The 23,659-nt window shown below is 51.3% G+C and overlaps 1 protein-coding gene across 1 annotated transcript in view; it reads left to right on the top strand.

Moving 5' to 3' along the window:
- Positions 1–23,659, top strand: part of PKD1L2 (polycystin 1 like 2) — a 52,373-nt gene that overhangs the window by 6,672 nt on the left and 22,042 nt on the right. Inside the window, 34 exon segments of the mRNA XM_039913474.1 lie at positions 679–710; positions 713–745; positions 748–777; positions 780–899; positions 1,563–1,651; positions 1,653–1,782; positions 1,785–1,933; positions 3,422–3,434; positions 3,856–3,954; positions 4,442–4,491; positions 6,145–6,265; positions 6,720–6,945; positions 7,374–7,494; positions 8,706–8,847; positions 9,539–9,699; positions 9,701–9,740; positions 11,054–11,119; positions 11,122–11,198; positions 11,967–12,048; positions 12,416–12,543; positions 13,517–13,699; positions 14,042–14,166; positions 14,781–14,907; positions 15,978–16,109; positions 16,362–16,526; positions 16,558–16,600; positions 17,420–17,613; positions 18,381–18,469; positions 18,471–18,509; positions 18,511–18,607; positions 19,464–19,512; positions 19,515–19,577; positions 21,255–21,433; positions 22,703–22,839. Coding sequence (XP_039769408.1) covers positions 679–710; positions 713–745; positions 748–777; positions 780–899; positions 1,563–1,651; positions 1,653–1,782; positions 1,785–1,933; positions 3,422–3,434; positions 3,856–3,954; positions 4,442–4,491; positions 6,145–6,265; positions 6,720–6,945; positions 7,374–7,494; positions 8,706–8,847; positions 9,539–9,699; positions 9,701–9,740; positions 11,054–11,119; positions 11,122–11,198; positions 11,967–12,048; positions 12,416–12,543; positions 13,517–13,699; positions 14,042–14,166; positions 14,781–14,907; positions 15,978–16,109; positions 16,362–16,526; positions 16,558–16,600; positions 17,420–17,613; positions 18,381–18,469; positions 18,471–18,509; positions 18,511–18,607; positions 19,464–19,512; positions 19,515–19,577; positions 21,255–21,433; positions 22,703–22,839 — 3,531 coding nt within the window.

Below are 23,659 nucleotides of genomic sequence, written 5' to 3'. Positions count from 1 at the left end.
AATCCTGGCTCTGCCACTTGTCTGTTGTGTGACCTTGGGCAAGTCATTAATTTCTCTAGGACTCAGTTACCTCTTCTGTAAAATGGGGATTAAGACCACGAGCCCCATGTGGGTCATGGACTGTGTTTCAACCCAATTGCTTGTATCTACCCCCATGCTTAGTACAGTCCTGGGACATAGTAAGCGTGTAAAAAACACCACAATTATTGTTAATAGACCTGCTTCTTAATCACCTTAAGGCAGTGGGATCCGGTGGAAAGAGCTTGGGCCTAGAAGTCAGGAGATCTGGGTTCTCCTGAACGGACCATGGATCCACTTCATGACCTTGGGCATATCACCTTCTGAGAATCTATTATCTCATCTTTATAATGAGCCTTTGGGTCCGTTCTGATGATCTTGAATCTCACCCAGCGCTTAGCATAGTGTGTGACCCAGAGTAAGCACTTAATCAATGCCACAATTAGGGTTATTACCCTGCAAAACTGATTGTTCAGCCTTCTCTGGGATAGGAGAGTCCTGAGAAGGAAAACAAAATCTTCAGCGTCCGCCCATTTCTGATCAGGAAAGCCTCAGTTCTACAGTCGTGCTGGAGTTGGGTTATTGTGGGGATACTCGGTATCCTGGGCCCTCCTTCCCCAGCCTGGACGGGCTCGCTCTTCCTTTCCCTCACAGTTTATACAGCAACGTGACGTACCGGTTTACATCCCCCGGGTATTTGCCGTGTTTGTGGAATGCACGACCAGCGAGTGCACGTCACGGCCCAGAGGTCGCTGACCATCTGGACAGAATGGAGAGACTCCATGTGGATGGGTGCAGCGGCCAGTACGAGGCAGAAAACGGCTCCCACTGCCAAAACGCTCTACGGGGAGACCTTATGGATCAAGTCGAACTGGATGGAGGTAGCTTTCATCCGCGTGGGACACGGTGAAGTGAAGTGACTTGCCCGTGGTCACACAGTAGGCAGGTGACGGAGCCGGGGGGGAACCCAGGTCCTTCTGACTAGGAACATGCGGAAGAGGACAGTGGAAGCAAGGCGCTAACTTACGATACGATGGGAGACAAGACGTACCAAACCTCTTAAATCGATCAGTGGTGTTTACTGAGCACTTACTGTGTGCAGAGCACTGTACTAAACGTTTGAGAGAATAGAGTTATAGCGGTAGTTGGTAGACCCATGCCTGCCCCAAAGGAGCTCACGGTCTAAAGCGTGTTACAAGTGTGTGTGAGAAGGTCAAAGGAGAAGTAGCAGAAATAAATCAGTATGAAAGGGTGAAGAAAACAGTTGAATATACGAATGAAATATAAATCTGACTTAAGGGCTGAGGAGAGGAATGAAATAATGTTTTTGTCGCTGAAGGCCTGTGTAACGTTCATTCGAACGTATTTATTGAGTGCTTACTGGCGGGCCAACCACTGTACTAAGCACTTGGGAGAGTCCAAGATAGCAATTAAACAGACACATTCCCTGGCCACAACAAGTTTACAGTCTAGAGGCAGGGAGACAGACGTCAATACAAATAAATAAATAAATCACAGATATGAATGTTTGCCTTTCCCCGCAGGAACTGGAGTGACATACACCGTGCGATGGGGCAACATCTCCTTGACGGACTCCAGCACCACCCGGGGGGTCGTCCCCACAACCTGATGCTCCAGCGGGTGCGGTCCAGCGGCTGATGGGCCCCGGAGAACACCGCCTGACCGTCGGGGCGACCAGCAACACCACCACGGCCGAGGTCTCGGAAACCGTCACGGTCCACCTCGTGGAACCCCTGGCTGGCCTCTGGCCACCGTGGCTTCCGAGCACGTGGAACTGGGCGGGGACGTCCTGGTCCAGGTGACAGCGGCCTGCGGGGCTCCGGCCGGGCTGAGGTTCGAAGCGGTCGGAGCCAACGAGACCTTCTCCTGTGAGAGATGGGATGGCCCTGGGAGAGCCTGAGGTTTACAGCATCCCAGTTCCTGCTCAAGGTACACCATACCAGTGATGCTTCTGAAATTTGGCCCTATTTTCTGTTTAAATAATATTTGTTAAGCGCTTATATTCATTAAGAGCTTAGTATGTGCCGGGCACTGTACTAAGCACTGGGGTAGACACAAGCTAATCAGATTGGACACAGTCCATGTCCCCCATAGGGCTCACGGTCTTCATCCCCATTTTACAGATGAGGTAACTGAGCCACAGAGAAGTTAAGTAATAATAATAATCGTACTTGTTAAACGCTTATTATGTGACAAGCACCGTTCTAAGAACTGGGGTAGATACAAGCTAATCAGCCTGGACGGAGTCCCTGTCCCACATGGGGCTCACACTCGAAATCCCCATTTTACAGATGAGGGAACTGAGGCATAGAGAAGTTAAGTGATTTGTCCAAGGTCACCACAAGCAGACGAGTGACAGAGTCAGGATTAGGATTAGTATTGGCTAATCAATTAATCATTTAATCAGTGATATTTAGTGAGCATTTACTGGTATGCAGAGAACTGTGCTAAGCACTTCGGAAAGTCCAGTACAACAGAATTGGTAGACATTCCCTGCCTACAAGGATCTTACATTCCAAGGATAAGCGCTTAGTGTGTGACAAGCACTTTGCTGAGTGCTGTGGTAGATCCAAGATAATCAGATCGATCAGTGCTTAGAACAGTGCTTGGCACATAGTGAGTGCTTAACAAATATATTAATAATAATAATAACCATGGTATTTGTTAAATGCTTACTAGGGTGCCAAGCACTACACTAAGCATTGGGGTAGATACAAGGTCATCAGGTCCCACAAGGGGGTCACATTATTATTATTAGACAGAACCTTGCGCCTATCCTGAACAGGGAGATTAGCAATTATTTGTCAGCCTGTCACAGATGCTGATGGGTCTTGGTTCTCCCCCTTCTTCCATGTCCTTGGATGGAGTGGGAATGGGGATCTCCTCCTCCTCCTCCTCCCTCAGCTATCTGTCCCTTCTGTGAGAAAAGGGAGAGTAAACTGTCTTCCCTGACTCCTTCCTCTCCTGAGAAAGCAGTGCTTAATTTAGTCCCCGGCACATAGTTACCACTTAACAAATACCATAAAAAGAAGCAGCGTAGCCTAGGAGAAACAGCCCAGATCTAGGAGTCACAAGAACCTGGATTCTAATCCCACCTCTGCCATTTTCCTGCTCTGTGACCTTGGGCAAGTCATTTAACTGCCCTGCATCTCGGTTTCCTCATCTGTAAAGAGAGGGTTTCAATACCTGTTCTCCCTCCCCCTTAGACTGAGAGTCCCACCTGGGACAGAGACTTTGTCAAACCTGATTATCGTCATCTACCCCAGTGCTTAGTATGGTGCTTGACACTAAGAGTAAGCCCTTAACGAGTACCACGGTTATTGTTGGTAATAGTAGTAGTAATATTAGCACGAGCTGCATCTCTGACTCTTTAATTGCACAGATCGGGGGATTACGTTAGGGTGAGGGGGATAAGTCAGTGGGGTGAAGGTGAATGGTCATTGCTCATGGGAGGAAGTGAGCCTTGCTACCCACATGTCAAGTGGCTCTGCCCCTTGTCTATGTGACCTTGGGCAAGTCACTTAGATTCCCTGGACCCTCAGTTCCCTCATCTTTAAAATGGGGATTCAATACCTGTTCTCCCTCCTACTTACAATGTGAGCCCCTTGTGGGACCTGATGACCTTGTATAGACCCCAGTGCTTAGTGTAGTGCTTGGCACCTAGTAAGCGTTTTAACAAATACCATGGCTATTATGGTTATTATGATTAATATTAAAAGGGAGCATTTGGGATGGTCTTAGGCTGAGGCTCAGGGGCAGGAGAAAAAGGACTGGAAGCTGAGGGTCAAAGTCAACCTCGACTTCACTGTTTTGCAGGGACCTTCCTGGTCAGGGTGCTGGCCAGCAATGGCTTCTCGAACCTGAGCCTGGACATTGGCACCATCGTGGTAGCGGCCAACGAGTCCTCCTTCCAAGGTATGCACCTTTGGTCACCCTGAGACAACCTTTCCCTTCCCACCTCCCCCGCCCATGTCCAGAGCAGCAGTGGCTTCTCCAAGCCTGAGCCTGGGCATTGGCACCCTGGTGGTAGAGCCAGTGGGTCCTCCTCACGAAAGTAGGGCACCTTGGCAACCCTGAGCCTCTTCACCCGTGTCCAGAGCAGGCCAGCGGGGTCCTGACCGGTCATTCCAAGGGGGTGGGGGCAGAGCTGGTACAATAGGAGGGCTTTGCTCAGAGATTGTGCCCCCCCGGGCTTGGCCCCTGCACTTGACACCCTGTCCTCCAACCTTGCATCTACCCCAGCACTTAGTACAGTGCCTGAAACATAGTAAGCACTTAACAGATACTACAGTTACTAAAGCAGAAAGTCTCCTCTAACACCAGAAGATACCATCCCTGCTAGCTTCATTCCTACTGGCAACCACTAAGTGACGACTTTTGTTCTTGTGTTCACCTTCAACAGTAACCCCTGGAGACAGAGTGCCCTCTGGAGGAAGCCCCTGGAAGCTAAGTGTGAGTGTTTTAATAATAATTATTATTAAATAATTAATATTATTATTATTATTATTACAGAGATAACAGTACTTGCTAAGTGCTTATTATATGCCAAGCACTGTTCTAAAAGCTGGAATAGTTTCAAGTTAATCAGGTTGGACACAGTCCCCATCCCACATGGGCTCTCAGTCTAAGTAGGAGAGTGTAGGAGTTGATCCCCATTTTACAGATGAGGCAACTGAGGCGAAGTGACTTACCCGAGGTCACATAGCAGATGCAAGGCTGAGCGGAGATTAGAACCCAAGTCCTCCGACTCCAGAGCCTATGCTCTTTCACCAGGCCAAGCTCCTTCTCCAGCGTGTTTTGGCCCAGGCTGAAACTTAACAAAGGCAGGGAGTGCCCGGGAGGCAGTGAGCACGTGCTCGGCTGGGCACCCAAAAAATATGGGCAATCTAGGATGTCCAAGCACACAGGTGCCATCCTGCTTAGCTCTCTGGAGTAAATGGAGTCACTTTGGGATGGAAGGAAAGCCTGAAAACTTGTTTGTTCAGATCTGAGCACAGTGGTCGGCAGACTTTTTGTCTTTGCAGCGGGCTAGGGGCAGTTGACCAGGGCGTCCTGAGAAGGTACGGCACCTGGCAGCGGGAAGGGCAGCAGGATAGCAGCAATCAATTTATGTCCATGTCAGTGATTCATTTATTAATATTAATTGTCTCTCTCCCCCTCTTAGACTATAAGCTCATTGTGGGCAGGGAATGTGTCTGCTTACTGTTAGTTTTATACTCTCCCAAGTGCTTAATTATGGTCTTCTGCACACATTAAGTTGCTCAGTAATTGAATTGAATGAATTTAATGAATGATAAATCAATCAGCCGGTATTTATTGAGTGCTTACTGTGTGCAGAGCACTGTCCGAATTGCTGGGTGAGAGTACAGTAAAAGAAATTTGTAGGTACGTTCTCTGCCCACAAGGAGCTTCTAGTCTAGAGGGGGAACAAGGTGCTACTCTCTTTGGCAAACTCTTTTTCATCATTTTGTCGGGACGGCAGTGTGACCTTATGAAAAGAGTCTGGGCCTGGGAGTCGGGGAACCTGAGTTCCAGAGAAGTTAAGCAACTTGCCCAAGGTCCACACAGCAGGCAAGGGGTACACTCACCCCTGTCCTCTTTCCACCAGTCCTTGCTGATTCCAAATGGCCCCAGTGGTTGCCCACAAGCCCTCGTTAATGACAAGGGCAAGTCTGGTTTTCCCCCTAACTGGCCATCTGCATGCATCAATCAATCAATAAGTCAATCAGTTCATATTTATTGAGTGCTTACTGTGTGCAGAGCACTCCACTCAGCGTTTGGGAGAGTACAACATAACAGAGTTGTAGACCCATTCCCTGCCCACAAGGAGCTTATAGGGGGAGGCACACATTGAATATATATATATATAAATTTAGATATATATTCAATTTAGATATAAATATATATCAATTTAGATATATAGATATATATAGATATATACATAAATTAAGGACAGGTTTGCAAATATTGTGGGGCTGAGGGAGGGTTGAATAAAGGGAGAAATCCAAGTACAAGGGTGATGCAGAAGGGAGTGGGAGAAGAGGAAAAGAAGAGGAAGGGGGAAAACTGGTAGGATGCAGTTTTTCACACTCGTTTTTTACCCAGAGGAATAAGGGGAGCCAGAAGATGTACATCCACCCCAGCCGTCTCGTGGCTCCTTGGGCTACGGTGACTTTGGGCTGGCCAAACAAGGACGATGGCGACGTGAACTATGAGTGGTCGTGCGGTAGGTGTGGCCACTGAAGCCCCGGGTCCTGGGTCGGAGGGTAAACCGGCCCCAGAGTGGGCGCGGGGGGCTCAGCACTCTGGCCCCTCGTGGGTTGGAGATGTTTTCCTGGGCCACGCCTGGCCGTCTGCTGGCTCCAGGCCTCGGATAGCCCCTTCCTGATGCCCCCGGCTCCCTGTACCCTCTTGGGGATGCTATGTGCCAAGCAAGTTAGTAAGGCCCGGGGTAGATAGAATATAAACAGATTGGACAGAGTCCCTGTCCCACATGGGGCTGACAGTCTGGAGAGGATAAATAATAAATCCTCATTTTACAAATGAGGGCGCTAAGGCACAGACAATAATAATATTAATAATAACTGTGGCATTTGTTTAGTGCTTGCTACGTGCCAGGCACCGTACTAAGCTCGTGACGGAAAGCCGTTTCATCTGTCTCGGAATTGGTGTTCCTTCAGGGAGCCTGCTGGCCTCTCTGGGAGCGCTGCGTCCAGCGGCAGCTCCTGCACACAGACCGGAAGGAGCTGGTGATGGGCCTGACTGCCTGCCGCCCCCCGGCTCCGCTGGAACCGTGACCGGGACTGTCAGGGCAGCGGCAAGGAAGAGCGGCAGGAGGAGCAGTGTCTCTATGTGGCAGCCAGGCCGTCCTGCACCCCAAAATCAGGTCTACTCTTACCCTCTGTCGTTGATTCATTCTAAAAGTAACAATGGTACTTGTTCAGTGCTAACTATGTGCCGAGCACTGTTCTAAACACCAGGGAGTAGATACAAGTCCAATCAGGTTGTCACAGTCCCTGTCCCACATGGGGCTCGCCATCTAAGTAGGAGAGTAGGATGGAATCCCCATTTTACAGATAGGTAACTGCCGGCACAGAGAAGTGAAGTGACTTGCCCGAGGTCACACGGCCGCTACCTGGCAGAGCCGGGGTTAGAACCCAGGTCCTCTGACTCCCGGGCCCGTGCTTTATCCCCTAGGCCACACTGTTTCTCTCGGGATTCATTTGAACCATCTGCAACTGGTGATTTGGATTGGTCGGGGTCAAAGGTGAAGCCCTCCGGCAGGCCTTCGGAGTCTTCTATTTCCCAAGTCTCTTTTTGCGTCTTCCTTCCAGTTGTGTGAGAAACTGCAAGCTGCAGAATGCCAGTGAAGAAATGGTGCTTAGGGTGACTTGGGCAGAAGCCCCAGGGGCAGTCGCGTACAGATGGTATTTGGATAATACCTTCCGAAGCAAGGTGAGTCATGTCCGTGGAAGTGGGCAGGAGTGAAAACCAGAATGGACTCACGGGAGAATCGTCGGGTGTCTGAGGGAAACTGTGGTTCGGGCTGAATCCCTACCCTAAACCCCTGCCCCACTTTGGGGTGACCACTGTAGGAAGCTAGGAAAAAAGCTTTGGCTCCTCTCAGATATAGGACCCTATTGTATGCAGGCGTCGGGATTGGAGGCGGTGGGGCAGGATGTGTGTGGGAGACCCTACCTGCTTTCAAGTTGCCCCATCCCTGGGGTAGGTTACAAGACGGGCAGGAAGGCATTATCATCAGTGGTATTTATTGAGTGCTTCCACTGTGCAAAGCACTGTACTAAGCGTTTGGGTGAGTACTCCTTACCATCAACTTTAAAGCGCTCAATCACCTTGCCCCCTCCTACCTCACCTCGCTACTCTCCTACTTCTACCCAGCCCGTACACTTTTTCCTCTAAGGCCAACGTACTCATTAAACCTCGATCTCGTCTATCTAGTCACCGACCTCTCGCCCACGTCCCGCCTCTGGCCTGGAACGCCCTCCCTCTTCATATCTGACAGACAATTACCCTCCCCACCTTCTGCTGGCAAAGGCTGCTTTTATTCACTATCTCACTCCCCGGTCCCATCCTCAGATTTCTGTCCAACTCCCCGCCTGATGCGGATCGAGCCTGGGAAAGGTCATTTCATCCATCCCCCTGACTTCAGGCAAAATCTCAGTTAAACTAATCCAGGCAGATAATACTGTGTCTATCATCTTATTATTAATAATAATAACTATTATGTGTTAAGTGCTATGTGCCAAGAACTATACCTAGCACTGAGGTAGATACAAGATTCAAGATCATCTGCATAACCCTTTCTTCTCCCCATTTTCCAGGAGCAGAGTTGTTCTGCATCTGAGTCAGCTTAATGTACGGGAAGGGAGGAGGTTGGACTTTAGAGGAGGGAGTACCTGGAATATTCTGCAGGAAAAAGAGTTGAGGTTTCTGGAGAGATTTCAAAGAAACACTGGCTGATTAGCCCAGGAATCGAGTTGCCAGAATTGGAAAGGGGCTTGGGGGTCTGCTTCATAAAAAAAAAAAAAAAAGAAGAAATGTTTTAATCCATAAATCTAACCCAGTTTCTCTGAGATGCTGCCCAGCAGATGATCTATGCCTAACGCCTCAATTTCCTCTTCCATTTTTGTCTGATCACCTCTCAGGCACCCCCTCTCCCTCAGCTCTGCCCTTTCAGGGGCTTCCGGCAAAGTTCTTTAACACTGCTGCAGAACAATTCATCGACGCTGATAATGAACAGCACTTTTCTGCAGCTCCTGGGTGACCCTGTTAGAATTAAAGTGACAGGTAAGGCAAGCTTGGGCGGGGTTCATCAAACAAGTTATGGTATAACGGGCAGGAGTCTGTGGGGGTGATGGAGGTGTGGGAGGTGGTTGCGGATCAATCGATCAATCAATCACTTGTACCTCAAGCACTTAGTCCGTGCAGACCATTTTACTAAGTATTTGGGAGAGTCTGTTACAACAGAGTCGGTTCACGCATTCCCTGCTCATGACAAGCTCACAGTCTAGAGAAGGCAACAGCCAGAGGTTGTGGAGGAGGAGGATTATGAAGAGGGGGCAGTTGATGGTGAGGTGATGTTGAAGTGATGGAGGATTGAGGGGTGGATGATGATGGATTATTTTTTTATTGGTATTTGTTAAACCCTTACTTTGTGCAGACACTGTACTGAGCTCTGGGGTAGACACAGTCCCTGTCCCACATAAGGCTCCCAGTCTTAATCCCCATTTCACAAATGAGGTAACTGAGGCCTAGAGAAGTGAAGTGATTTACCCCAGGTCACGCAGCAGACTGATGGTTGAGCCGGCATTAGAACCCAGGTCCTTCTGACTCCCAGGCCCGAACTCTATCCACCAGGCCATGCTGCGTCTCTTTGTTGGTGATAGTGATGGGGAGGATGGTGAAAATGGGGACGATAATGATCTTGGGCTGAAAAGGCAAGATTATAAAGCTGACCTCTTCTCTCTTCTCTTTCCAGCAATGACTGAACAGGCATACGGGGAAGAAATGTACGTTGTCAGTTCTCTTCCTCCACCAGACCCACTGTTTTGTGCTGTATTCCCTGAGGAGGGTCAGTCCTGACGCAGTTTCACCATCTCCTGCAACACTTCCTCCTCCACTATATCAAGTCCTCCGGCAGACCGCGGGCCCGCTCGAGTATTGCTTCTGTCTGAAGCCAGGTACAAGTTGAGGGTGGGTGTTTTTTAATAAACATAGAGTTATTGTGCCCAAAAGACCCTGTTTGGGATCTTTCTGGCCCTGGTAAGATGCTCCGAAAGGGAAACGTGGGCAAAAATCTTTGAAGCAGCACAGCCTAGTGGATAGAGCATGGATTTGGGAGTCAGAAGGACCTGAGTTATAATCCCGGCTCCCCCACTTGTGTGGTGGGTGACCTTGGGCAAGTCACTTTGCTTCTCTGTGCCCCAGTTACCTCATCTGTAAAATGGGATTTAGAGTGGAAGCCCCATGAGGGACATGGATTGTGTCCAACATGATTAGGTTGTTTCTGCCCCAGCACTTTGTACAGTGCCTGGTACATAGTAAGTGCTTAACAAATACCGCAATTATTATCAGGAGTAGCAGTAACAGTAATAAAACAATATTTATTTGCCATTGTTTTTATGAGATGTTCTTCCCCTTGACTGTATTTATTGCCATTGTTCTTGTCTGCCCGTCTCCCCCGATTAGACTGTAAGCCCATCAAAGGGTAGAGACTGTCTCTATCTGTTGCCAATTTATACATTCCAAACGCTTAGTACAGTGCTCTGCACATAGTAAGGCCACTCAATTAGTACTATTGAATGAATGAATGAATATGCACACTGTGGTCAGGAATGTTGGTCTCGAATTGGTCTTTTCAGCCAAATCCACACTCACGGGTGAACTTTGCAAGCAGTAGTGTCTTCTTTAAGATAAGAAGGACCACTAAAAATGTAGTGGGGAGACAAAGGACTGGGAATCAGGAAACCTGGGCTTCAATCCCAGCTCTGCCATTTACTTTCTGTTGGGCAAGTCACTTAATGTCTCTGTGCCTCGACCTCCATATCTATAAAATAGAGATAAGACACCTGTCTCTCTCCCCCATTAGATTGTGAGCCCCATGTGAGACAGGGACAGTGTCAGATGTGATCGTGTTGTCTCTACCCCAATGCTTAGAGCACAGTAAGCACTCACCACATATTACAATCATTACTGTTCACCTCTACTTGGAAGCTCTCAATTTTCACTGGAGACTGTAAGTTCATTATGGTCAGGGAACCTGTAGGCTAATTCTGTCGCATTGCACCCTCCCAAGCGCTCAGTGCAGTGTTCTGTGCATAGTAAGTGCCCAATAAATACCATTGATTGATTGAGATCCAGGATATGCAAGTCCAGCCTACCTGCAGAGGAGGCGAAAACAATGGGTTTTCCCAACTGGACTTCCGAAGAAGCACTGGCCCCTGTGGACTTCTAGGATTGGACATTTAGGTCTTTAATTTCCTTTGTCTCCCAGATTCTTGTCTTCACTGTGGCCCTGAACCAGGACTCCCATCCATTTATCTGCCCCTTGGAGAGGAGAAAATCATTACAGGTTGGAAGTGATCGTCACCGTGGCTAATGAGGCTGGAGACACGGTCAAAACTTCTGCAGGAGTCAAGGTAGGGAGAGAGGAGGGAGATATCTGGTTCAAATTGTTTCTGAGGGTGGGAATTCCTAACCTGCCTTTGAGAGCTCCCTGTTTTATGCTCAGCACACTCTAGAAACTCTAAGAACTTCAGAGAAAGCAGCATGGCCTCGGGGAAAGAGACCTGGGTATCAGAGAACCTGGCTCCACCGCTTGCCTGCTTTGTGTCCTTGGGAAAAGCAATTCAACTTTTCAATACCTCAGATTCCTCATCTGTAAAATGGGGATTCGATCCCTAGGCACCCTCCCCTTTAGACTCTGAGCCCCAAGTGGGACGGGGACTGTGTCCGACCTGATTATCTTGTCTCTACCCAGTCCTTGTCACATAGTAAATGCTAGCTTCCATAGTTGTGATTATTATGACATTATTATTATCATCATCAACATTATTGCCGGTATTATTAAGAATGCAAAGCTATTACTAAGTTAGGTCAGTGCTTCACCCAGCCCAAGAGGGGCAACAGAATGCTTAATATATGGTGCGTTTCACACAGCAGTGCTCAATAAAAGTGCTCGATAGATTGATTGGAGTAACCTCTCGAGGCTGCCCTCCTGGACTTCTTCCTGTTGGAAAATCACTTATGAAAAAAGGAAGGCGGCCTCACCACAGATTTCTAAACTGTTCCGTCCCCCTGTTGTGAATACCAAAGCTACTGGGAAGACCATATTTTTTTCTAACCCAGTGTGGTACCCGATCCTAAATCTTACCCTGCTCCATGGACACGCCTGATATTCCGGTTAGGTTCGACCCGAAGCCCCGATGAGAGGAAACCAAACTCTCCAGGGGCTGGTGACCGATGAAGTCAGCGGCATTCTCCTGGCGGGCGAGAGCAGCGGCCCCGAGGCTGTTCCAGCTTTATAGTCCGTTTCCTCAGTTCTGAATCGAGAGGCCGAGGATGAAGCCTTCAACGTATCTCTGAGAGCGGATGTCTGGAAGGAGGTCATTCCATGTTTTTCTTTCCTCGGGGCCCCGCTGGATACCTGGGCTTTGTAGCAGGGATCGGGCCAGGGCCAATTTGAGCTATGAGAGAGAGACTTGCTCCCCACCCAACCCCCCTCAAACACCAAATACAGACCTTTGCACTGCCTCAGGGGTCGCCACCATCGAATATAAGATAAATGGAATTGTTTGTGCCTGGCAGAGTTTAGGCGGGCCTTCCAGAAACCTGACTGAACTCTCTCCGTCCTAAGGTGAGAGAGACCATGCTGATGACTCTGTCTACCATCAGCATCCCGGATCTGCAGGTGGCCCAGCTGATGGCAGAGGTGCTGGCCGACATCACTGTCCCACGGAGAGGAGCTCTTCCTCCTCAGCCCAGGTAAGCGGCCGCTGGACGGTCGGTTGGTCAGTCCAAATCTATCTCTCTTTTCCTCTCTTCCTCTCCCTCTCTCACTCCCACCCTCCACACTCCCACCCTCCCCACCCCAACCAAATTCTTTAGAAGACCCAAAGGTATGAAATGGAGGGAGTGTGTAATGCCGGCAGTAATTCCCCCAGGCTGTGTGACCTTGAGCAAGTCACTTTACTTCTCTGTGCCTCCATTCCCTCATTTGCAAAATGGAGATTCCATATCTGTTCTCCCTCCTGCTTAGACTGTGAGCCTCATGTGGAACAGAGACTGTATCCAACCTTATTAGCTTGTATCTACCCCGGGTCTTAGTTTGGTGCCTGGCTTATAGTAAGTGTTTAACAGATTCCACATTTAAAAGTATTATTATTATTATTCTCTTTGCATCCCTTCCTCCAGACAGGTGATGAACTGGACTTCCTATGAGGTTTCCCAAGGAGACAGTTCTTTTCAGTACCAAATGGTTCCAGCTTGCATGGGATCTCCCCGGTTTTCTCAATCCCAAGACTTTTAATAATAATGTTGGTATTTGTTAAGCCGCTTACTTACATTGCAGAGCACTGTTCTAAGCGCTGGGGTAGATACAGGGGAATGACGGTGGTCCCACGTGAGGCTCACAGTCTTCACCCCCATTTTACAGATGAGGGAACTGAGGCACAGAGAAGTGAAGTGACTTGCCCACAGTCACACAGCTGACAAGGGGCAGAGTCAGGATGATAGGAATGGGAAACTTCACCCCAATGTGTTCTGGCCAATCCCCCCTGCCTGTCCCCGCCCACCCCGGCCCCAACCTGAGAAATGGTCACAACCTCCGGTTAAGGATCTGTGGAGAAATCACGTCCAGCCTCAGCTAGGGATTGACCCAAGCCACTACGGCCCGAGATTGGTTTTAGATTTCCAGTTCACAATTGAGGATTTAACAGCTTTTTCCTCCCCTGCTGAGGTGGAAGCTGGAGGCCTGCTCCAGAAGACCAGCGTGGCCCTGCTCACGGTGACCCCGGCCACCAGTGGAGACGAGCAGAAGCGGGCCGGAGCCGCTGGGCACTTATTCCGGGCCTTGGGCAGCGTGTTGGAGTCCTCGATGAATGACGCGGCCAAAGGCCCTGTGGGACCAGGCACCCCCCAGGTCCCTGTGGGGCTCCGGAGTTTCCCTCACCAGGCGGTGGTGGGAGGAAGCCGGGGAGCGGTTCGGTCTGGAGGGTGCCGAGGATTGAGCCCCGAGGGGGAGGGGTAGGAGGGAGGCGGGAGGGACAGGGCAGTGGGGGAAACAGTGTTGAGAGCCATTCTGAGTGGGTCAGTCAATCAACTGAGTTCTTATTATGTGCGGAGCACTGTATTAAGCACTTGGGAGAGTCCAATACAACAGAGTCGGGCCCCGGGAGCTGCGGAGCTCCAAGGCTGTGTCCCGAGGGCTCGGGGGTATGGAGATGACCCGGCTCAGACCGGAGCCGACCTCTCCCTCTCGCAGAGCGCAGTGTTGCCTCAGCTTCTGGACACGGTGGACAATCTGCAAAGCACCCTCCTGCTGGGGATGCTTCCAGGAGACCCCGCCACCATGCTCACCACCCCGTCCGTCTCGCTCTACATAAACAGGTATCGGACCCTTGATGTCACCTGAGACCGGGAGTCCCCGGCCCATCCTCTCCTCAGCCCCCGTTCCAACCACGATCCCCCCAAAACTCTCACGGCAGTGGATGAAGGTGGGCCAAACAGAGAAAGGTCTTGGGCAGCGGTGGCTGGGAGGGTATTGGCCGGGACGATGGGAAGGTTCCCGAGGTAGAGGTGGTCTTCCCAAGCTGCAATGTCTTGGCCTTAAAGGAAGGATTAGGCAAAGGCTAACATTCCTTAGTCACTAAGGCCGTGCTATTTGGCAGTGATGGGGGGTGGTGGTGATTGCTTTTGACCTCTTTCTCCCCCCTCTACCTCTCCCCCACCCTTTTTCCCCCCTCCTTTTCCCTTTTTCCTCTCCCTCCCCTGCCTTTTCTTTCACCCCCTCCTCCATCTTTCTCCTTCCTCCTCTATTTCCCACCCCACTTTCCTTCCCTCATCTCTTCTGTCCCCACTTTCTCTCTCTATCTTTGTCCCTCTCTCCCTTCCTCCTCTCTCTCTCCCCTTCTCTTTCGCTCTCTCCCCCTCTCTTCCTCCCTCTCTCCCTCGGTGTCTTCTTTGCCCCCTTCCGGGGTGGTCGGCTCCCAAACGGGGGACAGGCTGCACTCCCGTGGTCTGAATAGTTCGTCGTTCAGCATCGATCCCACAGAGTCGGCCACCTTTACTCTGCCCTCACTCGCTTCCTTTGACTTTTTAGAGGACAGCGACGAAACTGTGGATGTAAGGGTGAGTGAATCCGGCCTTTGGACATCAAGAGATGCATCTCCCTTAGATGGCTGTGCACTCATCCCCGTTATCCCAACTGGTTTGGAGAAGGCCCAGGGGCAGTCGGAGCATACCGACTTAGGTCTCGTAACAGCACGGGGGGAAAAACTCTCTCAGAGAGAGCCTCCGTTCCCACCTCCCTGCTCTCACCCTCCAAAAAAGGCCAACTGCTCTGGAGTGTACCCCACAATCTGCTGCTTAGAACCTGAAAGGATTTGCCAAAATGAGGCCTTTTGGTTTGTAGCATGTAAGACCTTTGACCTCTGCTCCCTTGCCACACAGACACTAAAGTGACTGTTAGCATGTTGGAGGGGTGGGAGGAGAGGTCTTGGGGTGACACCCCCTATAATTAGAGACTACACAACACACACACACACACACACACACACTTCTTCCTTATGACTGTGCAGCAACAATAGGGCAGCCTAAATCAATCCACCATTGGTGGCCTCAGGGGTTCAGTTTAAGTTCACATTCCTTCCACCCAGCATTCTTCCCTTTTACAGTCTTTCAGAAAGACCTCGGTCTTCTGGGGGGAAAAGTGTGAGGAAGCCCCTGCCCCTGGGTGGGAAACCATCTCAGCAGCAAGAAAGCAGGGCGTGGCTGAGGCCACCGGTACAATCATTCCAGCCCAAAAGCAGGGCCTTTCCTGGCGGAGGGGTGGATGGGCACGGTGCCCTGCCGGGCGGGGGACTGGCTGCTGCTTCTGCCCCGGCCGCCACCCTCCTCGAGCACTCTCAGCTCCACGGTGATTTCTGCTGGCCACATCCCGGCCTGGATACCGCCGGGGTTGCCTCTGCCGTGCTGGGAGGGGGCGGCTCGGGTTGGGATCGATACCCGGGGGCGGACAGAAGTATCCCGGAGCAGCCCTGCTAAGAGGGGGCAGTTTGTCCCTCTGAGCTAGCATCATTCCAGCTGCAGAGTGAGCTCAGACTTGGGGGTGGCAGCAGCAGTAGATGAGGATGACTGTGTTGGTGGGGGCCCCACTCCCGCCATCCACCCCACACGGTCACTTTCTCATTGCCTTTCAGATGGTGAGTTTCTCGGGGAGCCCTTTCCCCTCAGGGGGCCGCTCTGTTGTCCGGGGAGCCGTGGGGGGCCTCAGCCTGACCAGCCCCGAGGGGAGGGTCCTACCGGTGAAGGACCTCAGGGAGGACATCGAGGTAAGCGGGCCCAACAGCCCCCAATAAGTGGGTGTGAGTCCCTGAGGGGAGGGCATTTATCCTCTTCCTGCTCCTACCAGGGGCAGCAGTCAAGGCCGCGGCCTCTCCGGACCACAAGCTCCAGGGGGAACGGAATGGGGGAAGAGGGGAGGAACAGCATGTTTCGAAAATCCCCCCCCACACACCTCCCCGGGGTTTCCGAGAGGATTTTCCGGGACGGGACGGAACCGCCCCATTGACCGCCCCGACTAGATCGTGCTGCCACGGACCGAAGGCGGCCAAGCCGGGCCCGCGCTGCTGCTCAATCTGACCGGCCCCGGGACCGTGCTCGTGAACGTCCCCGCCGCCGCCGAGCCTCCCTGGTCATTCAGCTGGAACCGGAACGGGACGCCCATCCACGCTCTGCTCGGTCCCGGCCCACCGACAGACGGGACCGGCCACACGGCTGCCACCACTCCGGACTCTGCTTCCCCGAGCCCCGGCCCTTGCAGGTGTGTAGGCTGGTCAAGGGCTCCCACCAGGGGAAAACTAGTGGCCCGGAGCGGTTACGGGGGCTGGGAACCCCTGGTTCCCCAACTTGAGGAGAAACGTTCTTGGGCAGATATTACGTCTCCGTGCTTCTGCTGTACTTTCCCCCCTCTAGACTGAAAGCTCATTTTGGTCAGGGAACATCTCTTCCAAATCTGTTTCTATCAAACTCTCTAAAGTGCTTAGTACAGTGCTGAGCACACAGTAAGCACTCAATAAATACAATTAATTGAGTAAAGTTGCTTAGTAGACAGCATTGCACCCGGTGTACTACTATTACACAGTCCTTATTTATAATCATAATAATCATAACAGTAATTGTGTTTAAGCACTTACTATGTGCCCAGCACTGTTCTGAACACTGATACAAAATAATCAATTTGCTCCAGTCCCTGGCCCACAATCAGTCTAAGCGGGAGGAGAAAAAGTATTGAATCCCATTTTACAGATGAGGAAACTGAAGCCCAGAGAAATTAAGTGGCAGGCTTAAGTTCACACAGAAGACGAGTGGCTGAGCTGGTGTGAAAAAGGTTCCCTGACTCCCAGACCCGGGCTCTTTCAATTATCCCATGCTGTCTCCCAGATTTCCCAGACTGCTGGTCCAGTCTGCCCTAATTCACCAGAACCGGGCAGACCGCTCCCTGGGTGGGTGGCCGGGGGTGGGGGGTCAGTCAATGGTATTTATTGAGCACTTACTGCGTGCAGAGCACTGTACTAAGCGCTTGGGAGAGTACAATAGAACAGTAACCAGACACATTTAAGTCAGCGGGCTTCTCCCCCAGGCGAAGCGTACACCTGGATCCTGAGGCCGGAAGACCTCGTTTTTGGCGGTGGGACGTATCACCTGGCGGTGAGCCAAGGAGTGGAGCCGGGGCCGGCCACGGGACGACCCCTCACGGTCGGCGTCACCTGCTTCGTGTCCCAGTGCGTGTTCTGGGACGAGGAACGGGGCAACTGGAGTCCCCGCGGCTGCCGGGTGAGCGGGAAACTGCGTGGGAGGAAGAGCAGGCGGGTGGTAACGATTGTAGTATTCGTTAAGCACTCGCTGGGTGCCGGGAATGTACTAAGCGCTGGGTAGAGACAAGATCATCATCTGATCAGACACAGTCTCTGTCCCACAGATGAGGGAACCGAGGCCCAGAGAAGTGAAGTGACTGGCCATAGTCACACAGGGAAAAGTGACAGAGCTGGGATTAGAACCCAGGTCTTTGGCCTCCAGGTCCGTGCTCTATCTAGTAGGTCACACTGCTTCCGGATGCCCACGGTGTCACCCTGACCCGGGGTGTGTCGCCGGGGATGGGAAGGGGAGATCTTCAGCCTGCCCGGCAATAGGGACGAGAGAGACCACTGTCAGCTCCTCCTCTTCCTCCAATTTTTTTTTTTATTTGTTAAGCACTTACTACGTACCAGGCAGTGTACTAAACGCTCGGGTAGATACAAGCTAATCAGGCTGCATGCAGTCCTTGCCCCACATGGGGCTCACGGTATTGATTCCCGTTTTACAGATGAGGAAACTGAGGCACGGAGAAGTGAAGTGACTTGCCCAAGGTCACACTTCCTCTTCTCTGCAAGAGGGAAAACTGAGCCTACCCTACTCCCAGACCCCTGTAATAATCGTGGTTCTCGTTAAGCGGTTACTGTGGGCCAAGCGCCGAGGTAGATCTAGGATAATCGGGTGGGGCTCAGTTCCCGGCCCTCGTGGAGGTGACTAGTTCCCTCTCGGTGCCGGGGAGGGGTCTCTAGGTGGGACCCCGAACCACCATCCACAGCACCCAGTGTCTCTGCGATCACCTGACCTTCTTCGGCAGCACGTTCTCGTGCTCCCCAACGCCGTCGCGTCGGCCAGACGGCCCAGCTGTTCGGCACCTTCGTGGCAACCCGTGGTGGTGACCGCCGTCGGCTGCCTCTTCCTCGTGTACGTGCTGGTCGTCATCTGGGCCAGGAGGAGAGACATCCAGGATAACGCCAGAGTGAGTGTTCTCGGGGTCTCTAGACTTGGACGCTCATTGTGGGCGGGGAGCGGGTCTGCCAACTCTTTGTCCTGGATTCTGCGCGTATGGTCAATGGTATTTATTGAGGGCTTACTTTGTGTAGAGTGCTGTAATGAGCGCTTGGGAAAGTCAGTGAAACAGAGTTTCCCTAACCGCAGTGAACTCGCGGTCTAGAGGGAGCGCTCAGTAAATACCACAGATTATGATGGTGATGTTATAGCTCGGGGGGCGGGGGAGGGAACAGCGTGACCCCAGCCCCTCCTGAAGGCCGCCTCCTGCATTTCCATGGACCCCAGAGTATCCCCCAGTTGAGCTGGTTGGGAAAGAAGTCTCCGTATAACTTCAGCTCTTCGTCTCCACGGTTCAGGGAGGGGCAAACGTTATTTCTAGGGCAGGATTTACAAGCGTCATCCACAGGTGAGGAAATTGAGGCGGCGCGGTCAGTGATTGGCCTAACTCACACTGCAAAGCCGGAATGGAATCAGGAGAGAAGCTAGACCTTGCGCTTCACCCAACAAGAGCTCTCTCTCTGCTAAACCGCCTTGTGGGAGAACGGGTGGGGGGACAGATTGGTTTTGGAAGCCTGGTGTAGGCTCCCCTCTTCTCATGTATCTTTCCACCCCCGGCCTCCCGGCCCTCCACCCTTCATCCATCTGTGGCATTTATTGAGCGCTTACTCTGTACGGAGCTCTTGGGAGAGTCCGACACGACAGAGTTGGCAGGCACGTTCCCTGCCCCCTACGAGCTTCCAGTCCCAAGCCTCCCTTTCCCAAATCGTTTGTCGGGCCGGGTTTCAGTCCGGCTCGGGGCTTAAGGGCTGTGAATCTGCTGTCAGGTGAAGATCACGGTGCTCGAGGACAACGATCCCTTCGCCCAGTACCGCTACTTGTGACCGTCTTCACTGGACATCGCGAGGGGCAGCCACAACGGCCAAGGTACTGGAAAGAGGGTGGCTCCCCGAGTGCTTACAACAGTGCTCGATACATAGTGAGCGCTTAACAAAGACCATCATCGTCATCGTGGCTCCTGAGCAAACTTAATTTGGCCTTGTCTCAGGGGATGGTCCCAACCTCAAGGCAGGTGAGGAGGAACTGGTTACACTCAGGAACTGGTTTGTAGCGCTAGATGAAGGAGCAGTGTGGCTAGCGGATATAGAGGGCGGGCCCGGGAGTTAGAGGGCCTGAGTTCTAATCCCGGCTCTGCCACTTGCTTGCTGTCTGACATTGTCAGTCAGTCAATCGTATTTATTGAGCACTTACTCTGTGTGGAGCACTGTACTAAGCGCTTGAGAGAGTACAATATAACAATATAACAGACACATTCCCTGCTCAGTTCACTTCTGGGCTGTTTCCTCAACTGTAAAATGGAGACTGAGTACCCGTTCTCCCTTCTGCTTAGATTGCGAGCCCCCTGTGGGACAGGGACTCTGTCCAACTTGATTATTTTGTATCTACCCCAGTGCTTAGCACAATACTCGGTACATGGAAAGCACTTAAGATATTATTTTTATTCATTATTATCAATACAGATGGAGTGGGGAAAGGAACAGAAATGGTCGACAGGAGCAGTAAATGGATCCCAGAAGCAGGAATTGGGGAACCTCCTACTCTGGAATACTTTTTTATCAATTGATTGATTACTGATTTCACCTTGGGGTGCTGGAGAGGAGGCAGCTAAAATGAGAGAGCAGCAAATTTTAAGCTTCAGGGTGATATTTTTTTTTATTTAAACTCTCAAAATTTCCACACTGAGAAGCGGCCTGGCTGGTGGAAAGAGCGGCCGGGGAGTCAGAGGATCAAGTTATTCATCAGAATGGAGATTAAGATGCAAGCCCATGTTGGACTGTATCTGACCTGATTATCTTGTATCCACCCCAGATATAGTAAGCACTTAAATATTAAAAAAAATACCCCCACACAATGCTAATTGAAGTTTCCCCCTTCCCTGGGATACCCAGGTCAGGATGACCCCAGGTAATCTCCCCTACCCAGGCTTCCCACCCTTCCAAGTGCTTATACAGTGCTCGATATAGTAAGCATCAATAAATAACTCTGATGATGATAATGATGATGATGATTTTGGTGCATTTTCCCCAAGCTGTCGAGTCAGCCTACTGACACCTCCACTCGGGACTAATTCCACCTCCAGAATGCTACATTTTACCCTCAGTCCTGATATGAACTCCCCTTTGAAAACCACTGGACAGAAGGACCCCCATTTTTTTTTTCAAAAAATTAAGTATTCTGCCACAAGAGACTGGAATCTGGGTGGAGAGAACCCCAGTTTGCAGTTCCAATCCATTTACTAGCGCATAACAAGTACCATAATTATTACCAGCGTATTGATTGAGTACCTCCTTTGTGCAGAGCACTGTCTAGGCCTTGGGAAACATCCAGAAGAAGTAAAAGTCACAATCCCGCCTTGAGGAGTTTACACTCAAACGGGAACGGGAAGTCGTGCACTTAGAACGTACTGCAGTTCGGGGTGGTGATGATGATAATGGGAGAGGAGTCTCCAGGAGATGGATAGACAACTGGATTAAAATCCAGGTCCTTCTGGCACCCAGACCTGGGCTCTATCACCAGGCCACGCCGCTTCTAATATGTTTATTATGACTATGTTTAAGGTGACCATCACCTCCACGGCTCAGAGGCGGAGAGCGAGCCTCATCATTATCGACCCGACACGCCGGTGTTCGAGCGAGGGCCGTGACATGTTCTGCTCACCACTCTGTTCCCCTGGCGACATACGGACATCCGACTGTGGCACGACAACTCTGGGAAACACCCCTCCTGGTAGGCCACAGTGCCGTGCCGCCTCGGGGGCGGAGACTCGGGGGGTGAATAGAAGAAGGGCTTGGGGAATAGAAGAAGGGCTTGGGGCCCCAATCAATCAGTCGGCAACGAGCAGTGCTAGTTATTGAGTCTTATTGTGTGCAGAGCACTGGACTAAGCGCTTGGGAGAGGACAACACACAGAGTTGGTAATAATAATAATAGTTACAGTAGTTGCTAAGTGTACTATGTGCCAAGCACTGTTCTAGGACTAAGATACATACAAGTTAATTAGGTTGGACACACTTCCTCTCCCGGATTGGGCTCACACTCTTAATCCCATTTTTTTTATAGATGAGGTACTGAGGCACTGAGAAGTTAAGTGATTTGCCCAAAGGTCACAGCAGACAATGGTGGAACCGGGATTAGAATCCATACCTTCTGACTCCCAGGCCCGTGCTTTATCCATAAACCTGCTGCTTCTCTGTAGACATGGTTTTTACAGGGGGTGGGGTTTTATGGTATTCGTTAAGTGCTTACTATGCGCCAGGCACTGTAGTGAATGCGAGGTAGTATAAGCTAATCAGTTTGGACACACTCCATTTAATAATAACGATATGGTGGTATTTGTTAAGTGCTATATGTGCCCGGGGTAGGGCAAACAATCGGTTGGACATGGTCCCTGTCCCACAGAGGGCTCACGGTCTTGATCCATTTGACAGATGAGGGAACTGAGGCACAGAGATGTGAATGACTTGCCCCGGGTCACCCAGCAGACAAGTGGCAGAGCTGGGTCCTCTGGCTCCCAGGCCTCTGCTCTATCCCCTTGGCCACGTTCCTGCCCACAGTGAGTTTGCCAGTCTAAGGGGGAAGGCAGACTTAATGGAAATAAGTCAACTACAGATGTACGTAAGTGCTGAGGGGCTGAGGGTAAGGTGAATATCAACTGATCCAGATTGGCGGCCTACACGAATCAGTTTCCCCAATCAATCGATCAGTGGCGTTTACATTCCTACTGAGTGCAGGACACCCTACTAAGGACTCGGGAGGGGGCAACAGAAGTAGATGTATTTACCTACCAGCGCTTAGTACGGTGGGTACATAGTAAGCGCTTAACAAAGACCATTTAAAGTTTCAGGAGTTTCCGGTCTGCTCTTCCACCGGTCCTCATCTACCTGCGTCGACGGGGCTGAGGTTTCCGCAGGCGGGGCCCGAAACCGGCCTCCAGACCTCAGCGAGCACCGATTCGGCTCGAACCCCGCGGCCCCGGGTGACCGGTTCGTTCTCCCCAGGTACGTCAGCGGGTGCTCGTCCACGACCTGGTCATGGATCAGAAATGGAATTTCCTGTGCCATTCCTGGCTGTCCATCGACGTGGGAGAAGGTGTCTTGGACAAAGTGTTCCCGGCCTCCTCCGAGCAGGAAATGAAGCAGTTCGGGTAAACTTGCGATGACCCAACCTCCGCCCAATCCTCGGCCCCGACCAGCCACATGGTCCACTCTCGCCCCCAGGGTAGCCGGGCGGGCGTTCTGGGGAACACTGACCGACTCTGGGGCGTCGAAGATCGGGCCTCCCCCGTGCCGCCCCGAACTCTCACTTCCCCATCCAGGGGCTGACAGAGATCGGTGAGGTGGGAGCCCCTGAATCAATCAGTCAATCAGTGATACTTACTGAGCACTTACTGTGTGCAGAGCACTGTACTAAGTACTTGGGATGGTACAGTATAACAGAGTTGGTAGATACGTTCCCTGCCCACAGAGAGTTTACAGTCTAGCCAAACTTTACAGTCTAGAGAAACCTGGAACCCAGCAAAAAGGCCAAGGGGCCACCTCCACTTTCCAAAGGGGAGTACTGTGGGAAGGAGGACTCAGCTCGAAGAGTCCGGGATTGGGGCCGGTGGGGAGGGCTTGTATTAATGTCTATCTTCCCTCTCATTATGGGCAGGGAATGTGTCTGTTTATTGTTATACTGTACTCTTCAAAGTACTCAGTATGGTGCTCCGCACACAGTAAGCGCTCAATAAATACGACTGACCGACTGAATGACGACCGACCAGGGGGCTTTCAGGTGATCCAAAGCAGAGAAGCCATCTTGCGTGACCTGCCTCTTTAATTCCAGCTAGAGGTGGGGAATGCGTGCGTGGTCTGGTGGAGTGAACGGTGAGCTCGATCAATACCACCGATTGACTGATTCATTCGAAGCTCCCATCACTCCAATCTCTGTCAGACCCCTGGCTGGAGAAGTGAGGTTCGGGCAGG

The sequence above is a fragment of the Ornithorhynchus anatinus genome, chromosome 11 (genome assembly GCF_004115215.2).
Source record: "Ornithorhynchus anatinus isolate Pmale09 chromosome 11, mOrnAna1.pri.v4, whole genome shotgun sequence".
Lineage (NCBI taxonomy): Eukaryota > Metazoa > Chordata > Mammalia > Monotremata > Ornithorhynchidae > Ornithorhynchus > Ornithorhynchus anatinus.
The sequence above is the reverse complement of the archived record's forward strand: the minus strand, read 5'-3'. Positions and strand labels throughout refer to the sequence as shown.